The sequence below is a fragment of the Microcebus murinus genome, chromosome 20, assembly GCF_040939455.1.
Source record: "Microcebus murinus isolate Inina chromosome 20, M.murinus_Inina_mat1.0, whole genome shotgun sequence".
In the NCBI taxonomy this organism is placed as follows: domain Eukaryota; kingdom Metazoa; phylum Chordata; class Mammalia; order Primates; family Cheirogaleidae; genus Microcebus; species Microcebus murinus.
Window position 1 is genome coordinate 23,048,271 of NC_134123.1, and position 23,423 is coordinate 23,071,693.

The 23,423-nt window shown below is 43.2% G+C and overlaps 1 protein-coding gene across 3 annotated transcripts in view; it reads left to right on the plus strand.

The window, feature by feature from the left end:
• Window positions 1-19,333, plus strand: part of PMFBP1 (polyamine modulated factor 1 binding protein 1) — a 52,843-nt gene extending 33,510 nt beyond the window's left edge. For all 3 annotated transcript variants that reach the window (XM_012742533.2, XM_075995556.1, XM_012742531.3), the window contains exons 10-21: window positions 240-486; window positions 2,914-3,103; window positions 3,257-3,410; window positions 4,000-4,167; window positions 4,440-4,577; window positions 10,466-10,630; window positions 11,135-11,302; window positions 14,888-15,055; window positions 15,864-15,967; window positions 16,540-16,614; window positions 18,309-18,547; window positions 19,078-19,333. In XM_012742533.2, the coding sequence (XP_012597987.2) occupies window positions 240-486; window positions 2,914-3,103; window positions 3,257-3,410; window positions 4,000-4,167; window positions 4,440-4,577; window positions 10,466-10,630; window positions 11,135-11,302; window positions 14,888-15,055; window positions 15,864-15,967; window positions 16,540-16,614; window positions 18,309-18,547; window positions 19,078-19,097 (1,836 nt within the window). In that variant the 3' untranslated portion in view covers window positions 19,098-19,333. The remainder of the gene's footprint in view (window positions 1-239; window positions 487-2,913; window positions 3,104-3,256; window positions 3,411-3,999; window positions 4,168-4,439; window positions 4,578-10,465; window positions 10,631-11,134; window positions 11,303-14,887; window positions 15,056-15,863; window positions 15,968-16,539; window positions 16,615-18,308; window positions 18,548-19,077) is intronic.
• The last annotated feature ends 4,090 nt before the right edge of the window (window positions 19,334-23,423 follow it).

The window sequence follows — 23,423 nt, forward strand, 5'->3', positions numbered from 1 at the left end:
CCAGGAAGTGGTTCTAAGGACTTGGGCCTTTTTCTAAGTGATACAGGAGCCAGTGGAGGGTTTTAGCAGAGGCAGAAGAACATTGACTTGCACTTTTAAAGACCCCCTTCCATGACTGCATGGAGACTAGCCTGAGGGGAGCAGGGCTGGAGGCAGGCAGTGCACGTGGGAGGCTATTGCCATGTCCAGGCAAGGGATGCCTATAGCTTAGACAAGGCCATTCACTTTGCTCTCCTCAGCTGCTCCAAGAGAAAGACGAAATGCTGCACGAGCTAGAGAAGAAACTGACGCAGGTTCAGAACTGCCTCTTGAGAAAGGAGAAGGAGATGGAGAAGCAGCAACGCATCATGACAGACCTTGAAATGACCATCAAGGATGGGGGTGCTAAGCAGGACAAGTCCAAGGTGGAGTGTGGGGCCCTGCGGGCTGAGGTCCAGATGCTGAAGGAATGTCTTGAAGAGGCCAAACAGCAGCACAGGCTGGCAGGTAAGGCCCCAGCAGGCTCTGTCCCCACCACACTCTCCCCGGAGCTAGAGAGGCCACCTTCACTCTCCACATGGCCACTTCCCCTGCCCTCCTCCAATGTCTCACTTCTGCGTCTCACAGCGGTGACCATCGCCCTCTTGAACTCCTCCACTCCCCTGCAAGCTCACCTCCTCTCTGGAGCTTCCACACATAGCAGGTGCTCAGCCTGAGAAAGTGAACTACCGAGCCCCACCACCCGCCATTGTCTCAGTCTCACATGGACTCCTGTCCCTTCCTGGCCCCAGGGAGGCAGGGATTTATTCTTTGCTTCTTTGTACCACATTCCATTTCCTCCAAGACCTTTGTCACACAATCCACCTCTCCCTTCCCTGGTTTTCAACTCTCTCTCTCCTTTTGCCTCCAAATGCATTCTCTTCTGCACAGCTTGCACTGTGATCATGTCCTTGCCCCTCCATGGAGACTGCTTTCTCAGAGATCACCAATAACTTCTTGCCTTGGGCACAAGGGTTCTTTGGAGTTGATGAAAATGTTCTGGAGTTAGATATTGGTGATGGCGGTACAACTTTATGAGTATACTAAAACCCACTGAACCATATACTTTTAAAGGGATAAAATTTCTTATATGAATTATTTATCAGTTAAAAAGAAAACCCAAAGCTCCTTTGGCTTCCTTCCACACCCTCTTTTAATGCTGCGTTCCCTGATGCTGTTGGCCACCCATACCCCAAACCTTGTTTCTCAGCTTTGGAGATATGATGAGTCCCCCATCCTTCCACAGATCTCACCATTGTTTTCTTCCTCCTGCTTTGACTTCAGCTGTCAGTCCCCTAAGAGTCCACCCTTTCTCCTCTCCCTCTATCCGTATTCTTTGGCCAGCTCCTCTCCTCCTTGTAGCTATATTTCTCTGCAGGCGACTCTAAATAGAGCTCCAGAGGTGACAGTGCAGCCATGGTCAGTCTTGTCTTTAGAGACTAACTCCCCTTGGGAAACCCACCTTCTCTAATTCCACACTTCTAAAACTGAAACTAGGCCGGGCGCGGTGGCTCACACTTGTTGTCCTAGCTTTCTGGGGGGCCGAGGTGGGCAGATAGCTGCTGCTTCAGGGGTTCGACATCAGCCTGAACACAGTCAGACCCCGTCTCTAAATCTTAAAAAAAAAGTAAAAAAGGCAAAAAAAAAATACACAAAAACCAACAAAACACAGCTGGGTGCTCTGGCAAATGCCTATAATCCCAGCTACCCAGGAGGCTGAGGCAGAAGGATTGCTCACAGCCCAGGACCTGGAGCTTGCGGTGACCCACCCTCACTGTACTCTGCCCAGGACGCTGAGCAGACACTCTGTCTCCACAAAAAAAAAAAAAAAAAAAAAAAAAAAAAGCATGTAAAACTGAAACTATTCTCTTCCTTCATTTAAAAAAAAAAAAATCCTCCTCCTCCTCATTCTTTCAAGGTGTATTATTATTTTCATAGAGATGCCATCCTTTTTCTGGTATCCCAGGCTAGAAAACTTAAAGAAGTGAATGAGAGGAGAGTGAGGTTTAAAGCAGAAACAAGAGAAGAAACCATAGGATGTGAGAACATATTTGGTGTAAAGGAGCCCCAGTGAACAATTTATTTGGGGTACTGTCCCCTCATACCCAGTGGAGGCAAGGGCATGAGCTAAAAGGATATTGCTGGAAGTCTTTCTCCATTCTAATGCTTTCCATTTTTCCTAAAACACTTTTTTTCTTTTTTGTCAGGTCCCTGCTCAAGAACACACTCTATCAAGTCTAAACACTTCTCTCAGGCTTTCAAAGTCCTCTGAAACCCCCTCTAATCCACCCACATACTCAACCCTCTCATGCACCATTCCTCCCACTTCCCTTCCCAATCACATAGGTGGAGGGTAGGTCTCTCCTCCGTTCCCTTCACCATACATTTGCTCTAACAATCCCCCCACCTGGAACTGCCTTCCTCCTGCTTCTTCTAAGGCCAAGCTCAACTTCTGCTCCTCCACAAGTCCATCTCCAAGTGTTCTACCCTACACTGATCTCTCTTCCTGAGCTCACAGTGGGTGTGAGTTTAACATGGCACTGTTCTCAATGACAGGTGGGCCGGTTACAGCTCCCTTGTCAGACTCTAACCTTCATGAGGGTCAGGATTTGTCTCTAATGACCAGAAGAGTCACACAGGAGATACTGAGCAATTTCCACCAGTCTGTTTAATTTTAGTCCAGAAAGAGTCCACAGCTGAGGGGCAGATGTAGACAGATAATTTAATAGAGCTCCTTAAGACTGATAATGAAACGGAGAGAAGTAAGGACAGGTTGGGAATGGAAGTAGGTCACAAAATGGACAAACAGACTCTGCAGCCAGTCTGACGTGAGAGTCTGGTCTTTACACATCCTCCCTTCTTACACTGACGTGCCCCATCCCCTGGCTTCCACAGCTCAGCAAATAGCCCAGTATAAGGAGCAGGCCATTATGGCAGAGAAGAACCTGGAGGATGCCCAGAGGAAACTGCAGCATTGCATTTGCCAGGACAAGCAGAAGGCAGACACCATCCAGGAACTGCAGAAAGAAATTCAGAAGCTAAAGAAGGAGTCCTTGAAGGCTGAAGAGGAACAAGCAGTCTCCAGGTACCCCAAGCTCACCTCCAGAGAGAGGTTCTGTCCCTTGTGAGCCAGCCAGAACCAGGAGTAGGACAGCAAGGACTCCCTGTGGGGCCAGCTCCACAATCCACCAACACAGGCACTGAAGTCCATCTTCCTGTTGCTGTCATTTTGCTTTAGGACACGGATAGAGGAGCTGTTATCAGAACTCTCAGAGGCCCTGAGGAAGCTTGAACATTCAGAGAAGGAAAAGAAGCAGCTTCAGATGACAGCAGCTGAGCAGGATGGGAAAATAAATGAACTGCTAGATCGTAACAAACACATCCAGCACCAGGTAGGAAGGGCAAGTAGGCAGACAGCTCAAGTGTTTGCTCTGCTTAAGATGAAATATATTAAACATATTTGTGGACATTGTCACCACCAATCCATGCAAACTAGTTGTCCAGAATTTGTGTTAGGATACTAATCCAGCTACTCTGCACCAGTTTCTGTGACCAATAGTATTTTCAGGGTTAAGCTTAAAAGTAATCAAAAGACAATGTTGTTCTTTCCAGGACTCAGAAGCTATTCTTGTCAGTCAATTTAAAGTCTTAGATCTCTGAATTATTCTTTTTTGTGCTTTTCTGAGATATTTTTAAATTTCATTCAAAGAAGTTTTTATGTGGAAAGATTTGATGAGTATGTAGGAGAAAAGGCCAATGCTGTGGGAATTAGATCTATAAATAAAATAAATTGGTATATCTAACGGAGTAAGGAAAAATATTACAAACATCAGAGGAAAATTTTTTATTGCATATGGTATATAATTAAGGAATTGTCCTCATGTTTATTTCAGCCATTCCCTGTGTGCAATTGTCTGGATTTTTTTCCCAAAATATAGTGTAGTCTAAGACTGTCTTCCAGCCCACTCTTTATTTTCTCAGCTCAAGGAGCTATCCTGCATCAAAACCAAGTTGGAAGAGGAGCTTGAGGAGGCAAAAAGGTTCCTAGAGGAGAAACGGGAACAATTGAAAAAGAGCAAAGAACGGGAGAAGTTGCTGGAGGAAGAACTTGAAGCTTTGCGACAAGAAGCAAAAAAGAAAGAAAAGTTGGTGAGGAGGAAAATCTGGGAAGAGTCAGGTTATGAATCCAGGGCCAGATGTGAAGTTAGGTGGGCCTCGAAGGAGGCAGAGGCCTGGGTGCTCAGAGCTCAGGAAAGAAGGGAGGGAAGGCAGCAAGGGCCAGTGCAGAGAAAGCAAGAAGGCCCAAGAGACCGTGAAGTGGAGCAGGCAACTGCTGTGGGTGCCAGAAGGAGGAGTGGAGATTTTACAGTAGTCTGAGGATAACACCTCTTTCCTGGGCTTTGTTCTTTAACGGGGAACAGTCGAAGGAGAATGTAAGAAAGCTGGAGGAAGAAAATGAGACTCTCCAGGCGAAGTTCATGCATTGTTCTACACAACTGGAAACCTCTCTCAGCAAATACACTGCCAGCCAGCAAGTCGTCCAAGAGCTGAATAAAGAGGTAAGTAAATAGGAACTCCACAAAGGTGAGGAACTTGAACCTGTGACCTTTGACCTGAAATCTATACCTATCCCTCCTCCGCCACAGAAATGCAACTCACTGCTCAGCCAGCTGCACATCCTGTGCATCTGCAGCCCCACTTCTTTCCTGGTTGCTAAGCCAAAGAAATGTGTCTTTCATATGTGGGAGGTTTTATTTTACAGCTGGTGGAGCCTCCAAACTATCTGGGCATTGGAATCAAGTCTTAACAATGTTGCCCTTAAGACCAGAGTTAACTGAATTCAATTTTGGGAGCTATTTGCTAGGGAACACTTCCAAAACTTGGTCGCAAAGCACACAAAGGGGATGGGTGGGGACACAGTTATGTTTCATTACACAAGTGAAAAGACAGAAAGGAGTAAATGGCATGTCACACATGCTAGGCACTGTGCTTGAATTTAGTCATTTATTTATTGCCTACCTAAGCTCTTCACATTCCTGCCACCTGCTTTACTCCCAACAAGACATCCATCAGAGATGAAAGAAAGGCTGAGGCCCAAAGTCACCGGCCAGTAAGTGATGAGATGAAGCAGTGTTTGAACCTGAACAGTCAGCTCTAACACCTATTCCCTTGTTCCTTCTTCATGAGCAGTAACACTTTCCCCAACTGAATACATTCCCTCCTTCTGGGCAAGAAAAACAATGGCACCTTGGTTGATGGTCTTTTGGTTTACAAAGGAAAGACCAAGCAGCAGTTATTGCATCATAATATCTTTTAAAAATCTTTAAATGGTATGACTATTCTAAATGTATGAATAGCACTGCCCAATAGAACTTTCTGTGATGATGGAAGAGTTGTATGTCTAAGCTGCCAATACTCCAGCCACTAGCCACTGAGTGCTTGGAATATGGCTTGGCATAACTGGGGAACTGAATTTATAACTTTAATTAATGTTAACTAATTTTGTATTTAAATGTAAATAGCCTTATGTAGCTAGTGGCTACCGTATTATATAGCACAGGTCTAAGACAATGATGTTTCTGGAGTTTTGTCTTCTAGGACATAAATCTCACCTTTACTATGATCCAGAGTTGAGGTCTGAGTCACTCAGATCCCTAAGGAACCTTCCTGAATATAAGGGATTCTGCCTAAGTATTAATATAGGCTTCTTGTCATGTTTTCCAAAAGAAAGATGACATGTAAATGTGTAAGTGAAAGCACTAATTTCTGAATTCCTTTAATGAGAATCAAAAAGCAAGAGGGATTTTTGTATGTGTGTGTGAGCATATTCCACTTTTTAAAAGCATGTCCCACATGTGATAAACTTATTGAATTAATTGAAACAGTCAACAGAAAGAGGCTTAGTTTTGCTTTCTAAAATACACTTCATTTATTCACTATTCTGTTTTAATTTTTAATTTCCCATTTGAAATCAAGGCAGTATATCTTGAGATCTTTTCCATCTCTTTGATTCTAAAATATTTTCCCAGTATATTTTATATTTAATTACTGTGAATAATAGAAAAGTGCTTTTTATTTTTTTGGTGAGGGGACAGGGTCTTGCTATGTTGCCCTGGCTGGTCTCAAACTCTTGGGCTCAAGCAATGCTCTTGCTTCAGCCTCCCAAGTAGCTGGGACCACAGGTGCACCCTACCATGCCCAGATCATTTATTTATATATATATATATATATATATATATATATATATATTTTTATGCAACAGACTGGCTTAATATATTTTTATATTTTTTAATATATTCATTCTGTATTTGGACATTTTATTGAATTCTTTTATAAGTTGTAATCATTTTTAGTTGCTTCTCATAGATTTTTAAAGTAGATAATTATATCGTTTAGAAGCAACAATTGTTTTCTAAATATTTATTTGCAATATTTGGATTTATTTATTTTTCTTGCCTTATGGCATTGGAAAGTACCTACAGTGTGATGTTCAACAACAGCAGTGTTTGCAGGCATCTTTTTCTTTCTCTTAACTTTAGTGGAATGTGTCTATTTCAGTATGATGTTCCCTATAGGCTTCCTGTTGCTCTCCTTTATCAAGTTTCTTCAATTCCTCAGTTCTTAAGAGTTTCATCAGCATGGATGTTGACTTTTATCAAGTGATTTTTTTTTAAAGAAACCATTGAGATGATTATATCATCTTTCTCCTTGAATCAATAATATGGTGAATAAAATTAATTGTGGAAGGGCAGAAATTTTAAAATAATAATTGAAAATTTTTAAATAATTAATTAATCCTTGCATTCTTAGCATGAGTCCTGATTCTGCATCATATGTCATTCTTTTAATACAACACTTGGCACATTATAAGAGGTAAAATAAGGCCAGTATAACTGAAGTGTATTGATCAAGAGAGGTATTGATATATTAGGTCATTAAATATGAAATGTCCAATTTTGAATCAAAATTTTAGTTTATTATATCTCAAACAAGAAGCAGTACAATTAATCAAAATATGCACCTAAACTATCAACAGTTTTGCCATCTTTTTTTTTTTTTTTTTTTTTTTTTTTGAGACAGAGTCTCGCTTTGTTGCCCAGGCTAGAGTGAGTGCCGTGGCGTCAGCCTAGCTCACAGCAACCTCAAACTCCTGGGCTCGAGTGATCCTTCTGCCTCAGCCTCCCGGGTAGCTGGGACTACAGGCATGCACCACCATGCCCGGCTAATTTTTTATATATATATCAGTTGGCCAATTAATTTCTTTCTATTTATAGTAGAGACGGGGTCTCGCTCTTGCTCAGGCTGGTTTTGAACTCCTGACCTTGAGCAATCCGCCCGCCTCGGCCTCCCAAGAGCTAGGATTACAGGCGTAAGCCACAGCGCCCGGCCTAGTTTTGCCATCTTAATGGTAGCTTATTTATGCCAGCAGCAAAGAAGCCTGGAGAGTGAGTGGTGATGAAATTGTGAAAGGTGTTTTCCACAACTTGTTGAGAATTGAATATTTTTCATTGCAAGAAGTGGTCCAAAGCCTGAAGAAGTGGTAGTCAGTTGGTTCAAGGTCTGGTGAGTATGGTGGATGACAGAGAGTTTCCAAGTCCGGCCTCTGTAGTTTGAGCAGCATTGTTTGTGTGATATGTTGTCAAGTGTTCTCTTGCAAAAGGATTGGCTTGTCTCTATTGACCAATCTCAGCTGCTTAATTACAAGCTTCCTCGTCATTTCATCTGATCAGTTGCAATAGACATCTGCTATAATTGACTGACCAGGTTTCATGAAGCTGTAGTGGATAATACCAGTGCTGGACCACCAAACAGACACCATTAGCTTTTTTTATGAATATTTGGCTTTGGACTGTTTCAGCACTTCATCTTCATCCAGCCATTTTGCTGAATGCTGCAATTGTCAACAAGAATCCATTTTTCATCACACGTAACAATATGGTGTAGAAATGGTTCTCCTTCATGTCACGACAGCGAAGAAAGGCAAGCTTTGAGACGATTTCTCTTCCGATGCTCACTTATTTAAATCATGCAGAAACCATCTATCCAGCTTCTTTACCATGCTGATTTGTTTCAAATGGTCCAGTGTTGTTGGAATAGTAACGTCAAACTTTGCTAATTCATGCATAGGTTGAGATGGATTCACTTCCACTACAGCTTTGAGCTCATCATTATACACCTTGGTCTCAGGTCATCCATGTGGCTCATTTTCAAGATTAAAATCATCAGAATGGAACTTCTCAAACCATCAGCATCCCAGCATTCATTAGCCACATCCTTCCCAAACACTTTGTTGATATTTCAAGCTATCCGTGCTGCATTGGTTCCACAATGGAACTCTTATTCGAAAATAACACAATTTTTTTACTTATCCATGGTTTCACAAAAATTGCTCTAAAAATTTTTGAAAGATAATCCACAAGCCAAACCATGCATTTGAAATAATGAGGATGTACCTTCACAGTAAAAATAAAACAACAAGTATCAAAGTGAAATCTCAGAGATTTCAACTGTCAACTTAGTACTTAAGGAAATTGGACATTTCATACTTAATAACCTGAAATATATTGGGATTAGAAAGATAAGCAGGGGCAGACATTATGGCCTCTGTTAAGAAGAGCCAAAGAGCAATGGAAAGGCATTGATGGAAATTCCTTAAAGGAAGAGAGGAGACAATTTGATCTAAACTTTCAAAATATAACTTTGACTAACGTGTGGAAATAGATTGGAGGGAGGGGTAGATGTGGAAGTGAGGAAACCAGTTAGGGTGCTATTCCTGTCCTGGCTAGCATGGTGTTGGTGAAGAAGCAAGGGAGTTAACTCAGCATTATTTTGGCAATAGAATTGACCAGTCAGTCCATTGGAATGAATTTTGGAGAAGACAAGGAATTGAGGATAACTTAGTGGAATCCACCTATAAAACCATCAAGACCTAATACCTTTAGCAAAAAGTAGATCTTTTTGTAGAACTCCTTGATTCTGTAATTTACATATGTCTATATCTTTAGTATCTTTCTCCAAAAGAGTTAAACCACTCATGTTAGAGAAATTTAAAATAAAGCTCCCATTTTTTTCTGGAAGATGGTGATTTTTTTTCACCATCGTTATTTGTAGTATCTTGCTTCCATGGTGACATTTCTCAGTTCAGCCACCACTTATTAAGTACTTACAGTGAATTGTAGTTTCTCCAATGACTCCCCTGGTTTACTGGGTAGACCCAGCTGACTACTATGTGTCTCAGAAATCCCCAGAAAAGATTCACTTCTATTTCCAGAAGACCAAATTATTTCATCTTTAGGAATAATTTCACGACCAGGGCATATAAAATATAGGGTCAGAAGTCTAATCTAACACTTTTTATTAATCTAACACTAATTTCCAGGGCCAAAAATACTCAAAATTCCATCTGAAAAAGTAATGAACTTCAAGCACTGAGTAGTTATTGGAAATAAAGCAAGAAAACTCAAAATAATGCATTTCTTTATGTATGGCCATATTAGGATGTAGGTGTACTATTAAAGAGCATACCAGAGAATAGAAGGCAGGCATATGAATTTCTAAGGTCTTCCTCCTGCTTCCAGACTTAGGAGCAGACCTCTGTCCTGTACTTAAAGTATATAGGAAGATGGCTAATTGTTCTTCATGTTCATGATAATAACTCACAGTCATATAGTGACTCACACCTTACAAAGCCCTTTTTAAATACATCACCTCATTTGATCATCACAAAAACTCTGTGAAAGAAACAGTTGAAATTATCCCAATTTGTAGAAGCAGAAACTGAGGCCAGAGAAATAAGTAAATGATAGAACCTTGACCTCAACCCTGATTTTCTGACTACAAATCTCAAGTCCCTTTTGACTATACCATGAATACTCATTACTAGCTGAAAACAGAAACTTAAACACACTTCTACCAGAACTATGTGTTCAACACTCCAAACAATGCAATATTTCACTCAGTCACAAAAATATCATTTAGCATTTACTGAGCACCTACTATGCACCATGCCCTGAACTGTAGCAATGGGGATACTGCAATGAACAAAACACACAGTCCTGTTTTCATGACCCATCAAGTCTAGTGAATTATGTCAGGAACTAAGAGGCATAAAACACAGAAGAAACATTGTATCATGTCTACTAACCTAGAATTGGGTTCCAGATCTTTATCAAAGGGTGTAGAGTCTGTGAAAGTGACTTCCGATACTCCTGGTACTTGGGGATATGCTAGCTGGAAGGTGAAATGTGGGTGGAAGGGTGCAGAAGGGGCTGAAAAGACAGCTCTATCTTTCACAACAGGGAGGTGAAGATGTAGGCATGATCACAGTCTGCCCTGCAGGTTATTGCAGGGAGAAGAGAGCCCAGCTCTTGTCCATATCTTGTAGTCACAGAGAATGCCTGTGTGGTCATGAGCTGGAGGCCTGACAGTAATGTTCTCCCCCTTAAAGACATCCATTCACAAGGAGACTATACTGAGTCTGGAGACCAGGCTGGACAAGGCTCTGCAGAAGGAGACGCACTATCTCCAGACCATGGTCAGTAAAGAAACCTATGAAGCCTTATCCCGGAAGTCAATTGCCTGCCAAGATGACCTGGCACAAGCTCTTGAGAAGGTGAGGTCACACCCTCTCATCTTCAGGGCTGTTTAGGGCAAAAAAGTATCAGGGTAGCATGAGAGGCACAAGAGCCATCATCAGGGCTGCCTCAAACCCTTGCATGGGCTGGGATGTCTGTCCAGAGGAGGTCCATTTCCTCTTTGTGAAGCTTGGAGGGGTGAGAGGGAAAACAAAGGCCAAATCTAAAGAGTCTCTCTGTCCATGGGTAGCTCAGGAGTAAGGTTTTCCCCAAGCCTGGATTGTCAGGGAAGTTCACGGCAGAGAGAGAGAGAGAGAGAGAGAGAGAGAGAGAAGGAATGGGGGAGAGGGAGGGAGCAAAGGGGAGGCACAGAAAAGCAACCACTGTCACTTCCCACCCCTCTCTGGGACACAAGGCAAGGTGACTGTACGTGCCACCCTGGACAGAGGGTAGGGAGGGACTGGAACCCTTCTCCATTCAGGACTCACTAGGCAAAGCCAAAGGGGTCTGGGCCACTCTCATCTCTTTGTCTTTACTGGAAGCTCAATCACACCACCTCGGAGACAAAGAGTCTGCAACGAAGCCTGGCACAAACCCAAGAAAAGAAAGCTCATCTGGAAGAGGAAATCATTGCTTATGAGGAGAGAATGAAAAAGCTCAATATAGAATTAAAAAAACTACAGGGCTTCCACGAGGAGAGCGAGGTAGAGGTAAGAAGAAACCAGAGGCTCCGGCTGCCTTCCTGTGAGTCCGCAAGGCGCAAGGTCACCTCTTGCATCCAGAATTATTTAGCGCTCAGCCATTCCCTTAGGCCAGGGGTGGGGAACATTTTCATGATGGAAGACTACATTAATTTAGATGTAATCAAATAAGGCTGCATTCAAGAAACTGCAATTAGTTTTCCTTAAAATGTACGGTATTTTGTAAAAATCTAACTATTAATACTATATACTTAATAATTTCAAAAAAAGAAAACTATTTGTTAATTTTAAAGTTAACTTTTTTTTGAGACAGTCTCTGTTGCCCAGGCTAGAGTATTGTGGCATCGGCCTAGCTCAAAACAACCTCAAACTCTTGGGCTCAAGTGATCCTTCTACCTCAGCCTCCCAAGTAGCTGGGACTACAGGCATGCACCATCACACCTGGCCAATTTTTTCTATTTTTTGTAGATACAGGGTTTTGCTCTTGCTCAGGCTGGTCTCAAACTCCTGACCTTAAGTGATCCTCCTGCCTTGTCCTCCCATATTGCTAGGATTACAGATATGAGCCACTGCGCCTGGCCTAACTAACCTTTTAATGGCTTTGTTGTATCTGCTTTTTGTTGGAAAGCATTTGAATATTTGGTTGCAGCCTGGAAGTCCACAGTTTCAGCTAACCCTCTAGATGGGTATCAGTCATTTGTGACCATAAGGGAGTCTTGATTTGAGTTACGTAGGAAACTTACAGCAATAAGTGGTTGAAAAGCAAGAAAGCGTTTTTCAGGCATGTTGCTGAAGGCATGGGTATTCTACTGCATTTTTCTATACTTCAGTTGGGTCTTTCTTAGCATCAGACAATGACTTTAAAATGTCATCTAATGAGAGCTCCATCAATTCCATCTGTAGTTCTTTAGGTGCCTTGGTGATATCAACTAGGTGAGGCTGAAATGCTAATTTGAGTGTGAGTCCATAATTCGCAAAGTCAGTGACCTAGCCTCTTTCATTGTGTTCTCCAATTAATAGGTCTATAACAGCTGTGTATTCTTCAAATGATTAGCATATCAGCACCTAGTAAGTTTCCACCCTAACAATATTATCTTGCTCACCAGTGACCTTGCTAACTGGGGAAAATGTTCATCTGAAATTTCCTTTTGAAGAAGTGTTTTGAAAAAAGAGATCATTTTTTTCAAAATGCTTGGATTTTTTTTTTTTTTTTTTTTTTTTTTTGCCACATAGCATATGTAGACTTGGTTTTACCTTGCAAAAAAATATTCAAGTCATTTTGATTTAACATGGTATCACACAGAAATGCTACATGCCTATAGAAAAAATTTTGGCTAACACCTGTCCCTGGGATAGCCAACATACTTTAGAATGATATGGCAAATCCACACTGAATACCTCATCATTCAACTTTATTAGCATGTTATGAAACTGACGATGCAGTGTTGTATTTGCAGGAATACAGTTAACACTACCTATAACTTGTTGCAAAGTGTCACTTATTAATTAAATAGTAGCTTTAGCACAGAGATTTTGCTGATGCAAGATACATCGAAAAGAAAGGAGAGCATCTAGATCTGTTAATACTTTTTTTCCTTTTTTTGCTTAAACAATAACTATTTATTTCTCACAGGTCTGGAGGCTAGAAATCCAAGATGGGGTACCAGCATGAGCATGGTTGGGTTCTTGGTGAAGGCCCTCTTCTGGTTTACAGATGGCTGTCTCCATGTTGTATCCTCACATGGTGGAGAGACCAAAGAAACCTCTTTTCTATCTCTTCTTGTAAGGGCATTTTTTAAAAAAAAAAAAAAACCTCTGTAATAAACCCTCTTGTTTTCCTGTCATGGAAGGTGTACCATCTGTGCATACACTCACTAAATTTACCAAATTCAGTCCAACTTCACATTTATCTTGGAAATTGTTGAAGATATCTATTCCCCATGATCTGTTCACAAGAGTGCCCAAAACGAGTAACTCTTCGTAGCAAAGAAAATCTTCTGTCATGACCCGAATGAAGTATAAAACCTGCACCATGTCAGTAGGATCAGTTGATTCATCCAAAGCTATTGAATAATATGTATCTTCCTTTGGAAGTATTGCATGAAGTTGTTCTGTTAAATTGAAGGCTAATTCATGCTGCCAGTTATGGTTCTTCTTGAAAGAGGCAGTTGTTTGTACTTTGAAACATAATTGAGGTCTAAGCATCCTACAACTTTGACAATGCATTGTTTCACAATTTCTATATCACTGAATGGCTTCCCTTTTTCCCCTGAGATATATATATATATATATATATATATATATATATATATATATATTTCATAAATTGCTTAAGTGGCATTATTTCCAGATCTTGATGCTGCTTGAAAGAATTGTCTTTTCTTTTGCTTTTCATCTTTTAATTTCTGCAATAAATCCTTTTGTGCTTCTCCCTCTAATTTAAAATATTTGTGGTCTTTATGAGTGTTATAATGCTCATGAACATTGAATGTCTTTAATGTTGATCTTGCAGTATCACAAAGCAAGCAAGTCATCTTATCATTAGCAGAAACAAGATAATATTGCAATTCCCAAGCCTCATTTTTTAAAAAACTGGTTTTGGCTGGCTGCAGTGGCTCACACCTGTAATCTTGGCTCTCCGGGAGGCTGACGGGGGAGGATTGCTTGAGCTCAGGAGTTTGAGACCAGCCTGAGCAAGAGCAAAACCCTGTTTCTACTAAAAATAAGGGAAAAATTAGCTGGGCATGATGGCAGGCTCCTGTAGTCCCAGCTCCTCGGGAGGTTGAGGCAGGAGGATCCCTTGAGCTCAGAAGTTTGAGGCTGCTGTGAGCTATGATGACGCCACTACACTCTACCGAGGGTACCAGAGTGAAACTCTGTCTCAAAAACTAAAATCTGTTTTCTTCCTTCAGCATTCTCTTGGTCATCTTTGACACAATGGGCTGTTAAGCCGACAGAATTAAAAAAATACTGTCAAGCTGTGCAACTATTCACAAATTCCACTTCAAAAAGGAACAGTGCACTGTTGTCAAAAGTTGATAGCAGACTGGTGTACCCCATAAATCGACACCAACCAGCCTTGTGCAGTAAATGTGCCAGTCAGGCGGGGAAGTTAGAACTAAATCATGAGCGTAGCACCTGTCAACTTATTGCCTTATTGCTTACTAATATTCTAATTGTCCTGGTCAATCTGTGAGGATTATTTCACTGAAACTTATTTTATTCTTTGATATTTAAAAAATAAAATACAAAAGATAAACAAAAATGTATTTATAAAAATAAAAGAATTTATTCTGTAAAATTTGGATTCAGTTAAAAGGCCAAACTTAAGGACCTAGAAGGCCACATGTGGCCTTAAAGCCGTAGGTTCCCCACCCTTGCCTTGGGCTATGGGTTCTCTTCGCTTTGTGGGCTCCCAGAACTTCAGGCAGAGGTGGCAAAGCTCAGGGCAGGGGTGCCCTCTGCTGGCTGCAGGGAATAACATACCCCCAGCAAATCTCCCAAGGCAAGAAAGCATCCTCTGGCCTGTCTTACAGGTCCTTGGGGGTTGGGGAGGCCAGCTGGGTACCCCCACTCACTCTGAGCTCCTGCCAGGTGCATGCCTTTGACAAGAAGCTAGAGGACATGGGCAACCAGGTGCTGCAGTGGCAGAAGCAGCACCAGAATGATCTCAAGATGCTGGCAGCTAAAGAGCAGCAGCTCAGGGAGTTCCAAGAGGAAATGACCACCCTGAAAGAGAACCTCCTTGCAGATGAGAAGGAGGTGAGCATGCCTGGGCTTCTGGTCACTCCTTCTGTGTGCCTCCCAGCACATCCTATGCCCACCCAGATGCCAGACAGTGATGTTGGGGTGGACAAAGGAGAGGACATCCCCCGTTCAGCACAGAGCGGAGCCTGGGTACTCTAGGGCCACAGCTGCTATCTCAACCCACCTATATTACTGGGGCTTTGATGATAGATATTGAGCAGAACAAAGGCCTCATTCCAGAGAAGAGACTGACAGGTACATCAGCCACCCCTGACTTAGACAACCCACTGGGCAGTCCCACCCCAGAGTACACCCTGCCACTCTTGGCCGCACTGGACCCTACAGTAGAATTGGTTAAGTGACCTTCAGGGAATGTCCCAAGGCTGGCTTCCTGAGCACTGATGTTCATGGAAAGAGGCCACAGGACATCTTGGGGTAGCCACAGGGCCTTTGTTCAAATTAGAAAGAAGTCATCTTTTCCTCCAGATATTTTTCTTCTATCTATTAGAAATTTGGCTTAGCAAACTGCCTTTTTCGAACAAATCACTTTCATGCCTTCAGCCTGAAAATCATTATTATAAATGCAAATCCACTGTGTCTCTGCTATAAATGGTGCCTCCTCCGAGCAATCTCCTTTATGTGAGATGCAACCTGCATAGCTGGAGGTGGAGGTCCTGGTGTGGCAACTCCAACTCTGGCCTCAGACTAGGCAGCAGAGTTGAGGTTTCTTCCCCCAGGAAGAGAGAAGAGGCCTGGCTAAGGAGGAGGGGGTGACAGGCTGGGCTCCCACCCCTTACTGTCTTGTTTTCTGCTTGTACTAAAGCCCTTATGCCCGCCCCAGCGGTGTGTGCCCAAAGACCCCTGCAAGATGCACCGAGACAATGATCAGATCATGACCAACATGGAGCAATGGGCAAAAGACCAGAAGTGAGTAAGAGAAAAAAAACAAAGAGCAAGGCAGGGTCCCCAGGCCTGGGCTGAGCTGAGGAGCCAAATGTGTGCCAAAGATCAATCACACACACACACACACACACACACACACACACACACACACACCCTGCCCTCCTGGGAGACCAATCCCAGCTCAGCCCACATCCAAGGGGTGGGAATAAGACAGAGGAGGCCAAACCCTTCAGGCAGGTTTGGGAAGCCCTGCAGACTTAGAAACAGAGCAGCTCCAAGATGGAGAAATGCTTCGCTGGGGCTCAAAAGCCCTCTTCCTATCCTGGGATCCAGCTTCACTGCCTGGACCCCTTGAACTCATTCCCTTGAACTCACCTGGGGATCACAGTGATTCTGCATAAGAGTGGAGTACAGAGTCCCCTTAGTTGCCAGGTGCTAGGACAGCCCCAGGTCTGGGGACAGGGTGATGTATGGGGGGTCTAGGACCCAACAGAGGCCTTGCTGAGAACACCGAGGGTCCCGTTCAGCCAGCTGTGCCCTTGCTCATGGGAGGCTGGGGAACTGGCCACTCTTTTCTCCTGTGAATTTTATTACAGGCTCGCTAATGAGAAACTAGGAAACAAGCTCCGTGAGCAGGTCAAATACATTGCCAAGCTGACTGGTGAAAAGGAGTAAGTTACTCAATACCACCCCACTGCTTCCTGGGACCCAGTGAGAAGGGTCAGCAAGGAGCCAGGGGTGGCTATCATTCGACAGGTGCATCAGGTCCCCGAAAGGCATGGTACTTTGGCAAGACCCCTGGAGTCCTAAATCTGTGTCTACATGACCTTGGGCACATCACTTAACCTCTGTGGGCCTTAGTTCCCTCACCAGCAAACACAGAGTGTTTAATAGTCTCTATGCTCCTTCCTGCTCTCACCCGCTGTGATTCTCAGAGGTCAAGATGCTGAGAAGGAGACAGGCACTGGAAGGCAGACTGGATTAGCTAGGGTAGGGGCTAAGCTGAAACAGAGATCCCCAATGAAGAAACACAGAAGGAACACTCTTCGTGGCCTGGTCTGAATGAGCAGCTCAGGTTGATGGATCCCTCTGTTCCACCTGCTCGTCTGGGGACCTGGGGTCCTTCTGCCTGTCGCTCTACCCTCCCTGTGGTTTCACTTCACCTGCACAGTCAAACCTGGGTTGGCTGAGAGTGAGGAATGGGAGGAGGAGTGTTTGTAGTTTGAGAATAGAGGTGAAAGGTAAATGTCTAAAACCGAGATTTGGGAGTCACAGATCACGACAAGCCTTAGGACAGTGCTTCTGTACCTTTCATCAGGGAGCACTTAGAAAATGAACACATTTGTCTGGCACACTTGTGACAGCCTCCATGTCCTCATCTGTAAAATGTTGCTAAGTAAATGACCAAGCAGCAGCCACCCCAGACCCTGCCCCAAGGGCTGCAGGCGTCAGTGTGTGGCACACCTGGAACCCATTCATGGCACCCCAGGTGGAAAGCTGTATTCTAGGCTTTGACCTGAGGTGGGGGCTGAGTAGAAGGGAAGGACAAGACCATTGCAGTAAGGAGGTCAGGGACCTGAGAGGCCATGACTCATAATCCCCCTTATAGACAAGGAAAGAGAGGACTGAGAGGCTAAATAACTTGCCCTTGGCAAGTTATTTAGTTGCCCTCACGACTAGTAAGTGACGGAGCCAGAATTCCAATGCGGGAAGTCTAGTTTCAGAGCCCACTGTCATCGCTGTCCACATTAATTGGGAGAAAAACAACTACTGACAATAATAGCTGCCGTTCATTGAGCCACAGGAAATATGCGAAGTTGTCTTTCCCCTCACCTACATCACAGCGATTTCCTCCTCTGTAAAACATTGATAAGTAACTCGCTCAAGTTCTCAAGAGAGTCAGGGTCCCCTGTGCTCCCAACTCTTCAGCCAAGGGAGGCAGAGAGAACTTGGGCTTTGGTGTTTGTGCCAGGGGAGAGTTTCTGAGGTGTGTCCGTGAGAACCCACGGATGTGTGAACACAGTTGTCCATAACAGCTGGCTCCTCAAATCGAATCTCTGATCTCGAGATCCTTCTATAAACCCCAACAGGCAGGTCAGGCTTGACTGTCCCCATATAATAAAAACAGGCCCATAGCTGACCAAGACGGTCCAGAGTACTAGTTCTGTGTCTCCCCCGGAACCCAGGCCTGACCCACGTCCCTCACAGAATACACAAAGGCTTCCATTTCCACGTCATGTGCAAGGGCTCAGCTCCAAAAGGAACGGCCCTCCTTCCTGTGACGCCTTTATCTATCCTCTCCAGCAGGGAAGCAAGCAGGTCCAGCAGACCAAACACCCACCCGTCCTTCCTCTCCTTCCCACAGCCACCTCCACAACGTAATGCTCCACCTGCAGCAGGAAAACAAGAAGCTGAAGAATGAGATAGAAGAGAAGAAAATGAAACCCGGGAGCAACCGGGCATGCATCAAATCCCTAGGCCTGAGCAGAGTGGAGCCCGCACAAAAAGGGAAACTGTGCAATACGGTGGGCTGGAAGGGTACGTCCCAGGACCCAGGCCAAAGAATGGACATTGCCAAGCTCTTCGGGTTACCCCACTGCTCGGGTACGTCTGCCATTTGTCCCATATGTCAAAAAAAAAAAAAGTGTGATTTTTTTTTTTTTAAAATCACTGGATTGGGAATTCAAATAGGGAGAAGAAAACAGGGCTTTCATGACTTCAAGACATTTGCTTAGCTACTCTGGACCAAAGATAATTGTTTCCATGTCCATAGAGGGAAGAGGCAAATTAAGGCCCATTCTATCTAAGAACCTTTGGTGATACCAAATGCCTCATACCTAAGACCCAGCCACTCCCCTGATCCGGTCCCTCTGGGGCATCTGGGGGCAAGAGGTAAATAGGCAGAATAGGTGTCTTCCTCCTGTTACCTGTCTGGAAACCCCACAAGAGCACCCCAGCCACCTACTCAGCCTGAGTTCACAGCTACTTTTCCTGCCACCTATAAACTCCACATTACCCCAGAGGGAAGAAGTTATCTTGCAATAGAGCTGCCTGGCCATGAGTCCAGTCCTTGAGGAGTCGCCTCCTTAATTTCTCCTCAAGTCAAAACTGTCTTTTCCTCCCTATTCCCTCAGGTTCCTCCTCATATTGCTAGAAGCAGCATCTCGCCCTGCGCATCATTTCCTCGCTTGTTTCTCAGAGGACAGTGAGTTCCCGCCCCTCTCTCTTGACCTGAATCAGCTCTTACAGGAGTATAGCACCGTCCCAGCCTGTTTTTCAAGATGCTGACATTTTGCTGTGTTCTGTCTACTTCCTGGAATGAAGTGAGTTTTGGAACCATACTACCATCTCCAGGCCCAAACTCTAAAATAAACATGAGCCCAGCAGCTTTGGTGAGCTCTTGGTGTCTTGCAGACATCTCTGCCCCCACACGCCCCCAGCAACATGCTCATACCTGTTTGCTCTGGATATATCAGTCTCCCTCGCTTATATAGGAGAGCTATAGAATTCCCAAAGTAAGCCTCCAGATTGTCTAGATTCGTTTTTAAACCAACAAGAGATAATTAGCTCCTTTTTTTCCTTTATATCTCTATCTGAAATTTTAAAAGAAGAAAAAAATCTAAAAGCCTCAAAAAGGAAAGTAAACCTGAGACCCAAAACAAAGGAAGAGAAATAAATAACCAATGTATTTCCAAACGGGGGAGGGAGAGACAGCCATCTGCTCGCTCCCTGGCCGCCATATTCCACTCCTCCTTTTAACAACTTTATTTTTCTCCCTGGCCACCTCAATACAAGTAAAACTTAATTATAAGAAACTCCAAGGACAACTAAACTATTTTACTGTGGTAGGATTTTGTTAAACTGAGTACATATCTAGAATTTATATTTCTAGTCTCTATAAAATGGAGAGAATAGCTACTAAGGTTAAAAAAAAGAGAAAGAAATGACAGAGCTTGCATTTCTGAGGTGGCAGGAAAAGTAAAAGAAAAAAACCCACTGGTTGGCAATGATTCTTAAATATTCTTGCCTCCTTCCCTGAGCAAATAAAGGCCAGGAAAACTCACTGCTAATAGGGACATGGTACACAGACTGCCCCAGACAGGACTTAGGAGGGGCAATTTCCAAAGCATAGTGTGAGGTGGGAATGATGGGCATCTCTGGCAGGCTCTTTTGTGATGGTTGTTATCCACTTATGCTCTTTTGACTATGTTCCCCCATTTAGTTTAGAAGATGGGCTTATTTTCTAAAGAAAACAAAGACTGAAAATATCTCATACTAATCTAGCCCATGGCCCATTTATTCAAATGAAAGTTCAATGTCATTAAGATCCCCAGTCCAGTCTACTTAAAAGGCATTTTATTTCTATGATTGACTACAAAGTGTCATATATACAATCTCTGGATTCTTTGAATGTTGTACATTTTTTCAAAGTTGTCTTTCACTTCCTGTGGCGTCATTACACCAAAGCAAAGTTGATAAGTTATGGAGAGCAAAGAGGTAGCAGAGACAGAAGAACATGGACATGTCACCCAGCCATCTGGCTTTGACAGCCCAGGCAGGCAGAAGACCTGGCTGAGTAGAGTGTTGCCTGGGGAGCTGAGTGTTGCCTGCCTACTACTTCATTAAGAAATAACTAAAGAAGTAAGTTCCTAAAAAGTAGTTTGAACAGCTGATAGTAAAAAAAATGGTTACAACAACACTCATGATTAAAAAACAACAACAAAAAAAAAAACCCCACTCAACTAGGAATAGAAGAAAACTCCATCAACATAATAGGCATATATGAAAAACCCACAATAGACATCATACTCAGTGGTAAAAGACTAAAAGATTTTCCTCTAAGATCAAGAACAAAGCAAGAACACCCACTTTGCTACTTCTATTCAACATAGTACTGGAATTCTAGACAGAGCAATTAGGCAAGAAAAAGAAATAAAAGGCATCCAAATTGGAAAGGAAGAAGTAAAATTATCTCTGTTCACAGATCTTCTATGTAGAAAACCCTAAAGACTACACACCACACACACATATACACAAACTGCTAGAACTAATAAATGAATTCAGCAAAGTAGCAGGATACAAAGTCAACACATGAAAATTAGTTGTATTTTCTATATACTAATAATGAACAATCTGAAAAGGAAATTATAAAAACAACTTCATTTACAATAGCATCAAAAAGAACCAAATACTTAGGAATTTCCAAGGAAGTAAAAGATTTGTACAATGAAAACTACAAAACAAGAAATTAAAGAAGACATGAATGAATGGAAACACATCCCTTATTCATGGATTGGAAGACTTTTATTAAGATGTCAAGGCCGGGCACGGTGGCTCACGCCTGTAATCCTAGCACTCATGGAGGCCAAGGCGGGTGGATTGCTCGAGGTCAGGAATTCGAAACCAGCCTGAACAAGAGCAAGACCCCATCTTTACTATAAATAGAAAGAAATTAATTGGTCAACTAATATATATATAGAAAAAATTAGCCGGGCATGGTGCCGCGTGCCTGTAGTCCCAGCTACTCGGGAGGCTGAGGCAGGAGGATCGCTTGAGCCCAGGAATTGGAGGTTGCTGTGAGCTAGGCTGACAACACGGCACTCTAGTCTGAGCAACAGAGTGAGACTCTGTCTCAAAAAAAAAAAAAAAAGATGTCAATACTACCCAAAGTGATTCAGGTTCAATACAAATCTCTGTCAAAATCCCAATGATAATTTTTGCAGAAATAGAAAAACCTATCCTAAAATTCACGTGGAATCTCAAAGGAGCCCAAATAGCCAAAATAATCTCAAAAAGAACAAAGAATTCACACTTCCTGATTTCCAAACTTACTGCAAAGCTGTGGTAATTAAAATAGTGTGGTACTGGCATAAAGACAGACATACAGACTGATAGAATAGAAAGCCAAAAATAAACCCTGACATATAGGTTCAAATGATTTTTGACAAGGGTACCAAGACCATTTAGGGGAAAGAACATTTTTTTCAACAAATGATGCTAGGGAAACTGGATATTCATATTGCAAAAGAATAAAGTTGGACTCTTACCTAACACCATATATAAAAATTAACTCAAAATGGATGAAAGACCTAAATGTAAGAAGACCTAAAACTATAAAACAAACTATAAAACTCCTAGAAGGAAAAGCAGAGCAAAAGCTTCATGACATTGGATTTAGCAAATATTTCTTGGACACCCAAGGCACAGGCCACTGAATGTGACACTTGAAAATGGCACCTGTGTGTGCCAAGTGCCCCTCACCAAGTGTTCCTGGTGTTTAAATTAGAAGGTTAGATTGGACCCACAGGTTTTATACCCTATCCAGGCTTTTTTTTTTTTTTTTATCTGAGGGACTTGAAGGTCAGCCTGTGACCAAGGTCACAGCTTGTTAGTAATGAAACTGTTAACTGGAACCTCAATCTGTTTCCTATTCCGTTGCATCCCTAGCCTGTGTCCGTAAGTAGGTCACATATCAGCCAACTTCTCCCCCCAAAGCAGGTGAACACCTTATCCCAGTCCTTTGACCTGGGGCCAAGATTAGAAGCCTTCCCAGGCCAGCCTCTGGGAGCCCTCTCTTCACAGCAGAGCCCTGCAAAGCCAGTTTCCAGCTGCATTGCCAATACAGGCAGCTCGAGATAAGGAGAACCAAAGCAGAGGACAGGTGGTAGGTGGTTGGTGGCTGGCAAAGCGTGGTTCCCGAGCTCACGTACCAAATCGACTTTTATTGAGTTATAACAGATGAAAATCCAAATCCCAGGAAGAGAGGGGGAAAGGGATTGGAAAACCAATAGCACAGTGAACCAGGCGCCGAGGGGCTCACGTTTGGCCCTGCCTGGTACTGAGGTGCTCCTGAGCCCCATCCTGTCGGGAACACAGCCCCGACACACAACCTGCCAACCAGCACACCTGGCAGAAGCCCAACCCTGAGGAATCACAAAATAAAGATCATCATTCAATGCTGTGTGTGGAAAAATAGTTTTAAAAGTGAAAAAAAAAAAAATTAAGACCATGGTTGGCACAAAAAGCCAAATACCCAAAAAGTCACCTCAGTGGACTATTAAGACTGTTTTAACAAGAGAAAAGACTAGTGATTCTGGTATAAGGATCATCTTTTACATGAAAATCAATAAGCTACGTTTTACACTATTTTTCAGTCAATGAACACCTTATTCCTACAGAGTAGAAAGCTCTGCCATTCTGAGCACGAGCTTGGACCTCTTCAACCAACCCACGCCGGGGAAAGCCGGAGGGGCTTCTGCTCATCCCCTCCCATGACCTAGCCATCAAGGCCAGCCTGCCACTGCCACCAGCCTCAGGAGCAGCTGGGCACCCTCAGTGCTTGGCCTGCCCTGTGCAGAAATAAGGGTGGAGTTCTAGGACAATCCACCCAAGGCAAGTCAGGGCAGGGGGACTACCCCACCTCTCTTTACTATATGATTCAGGGCGGTAAAGGAAAAAGGAAGTCAGAAATGCAATCACA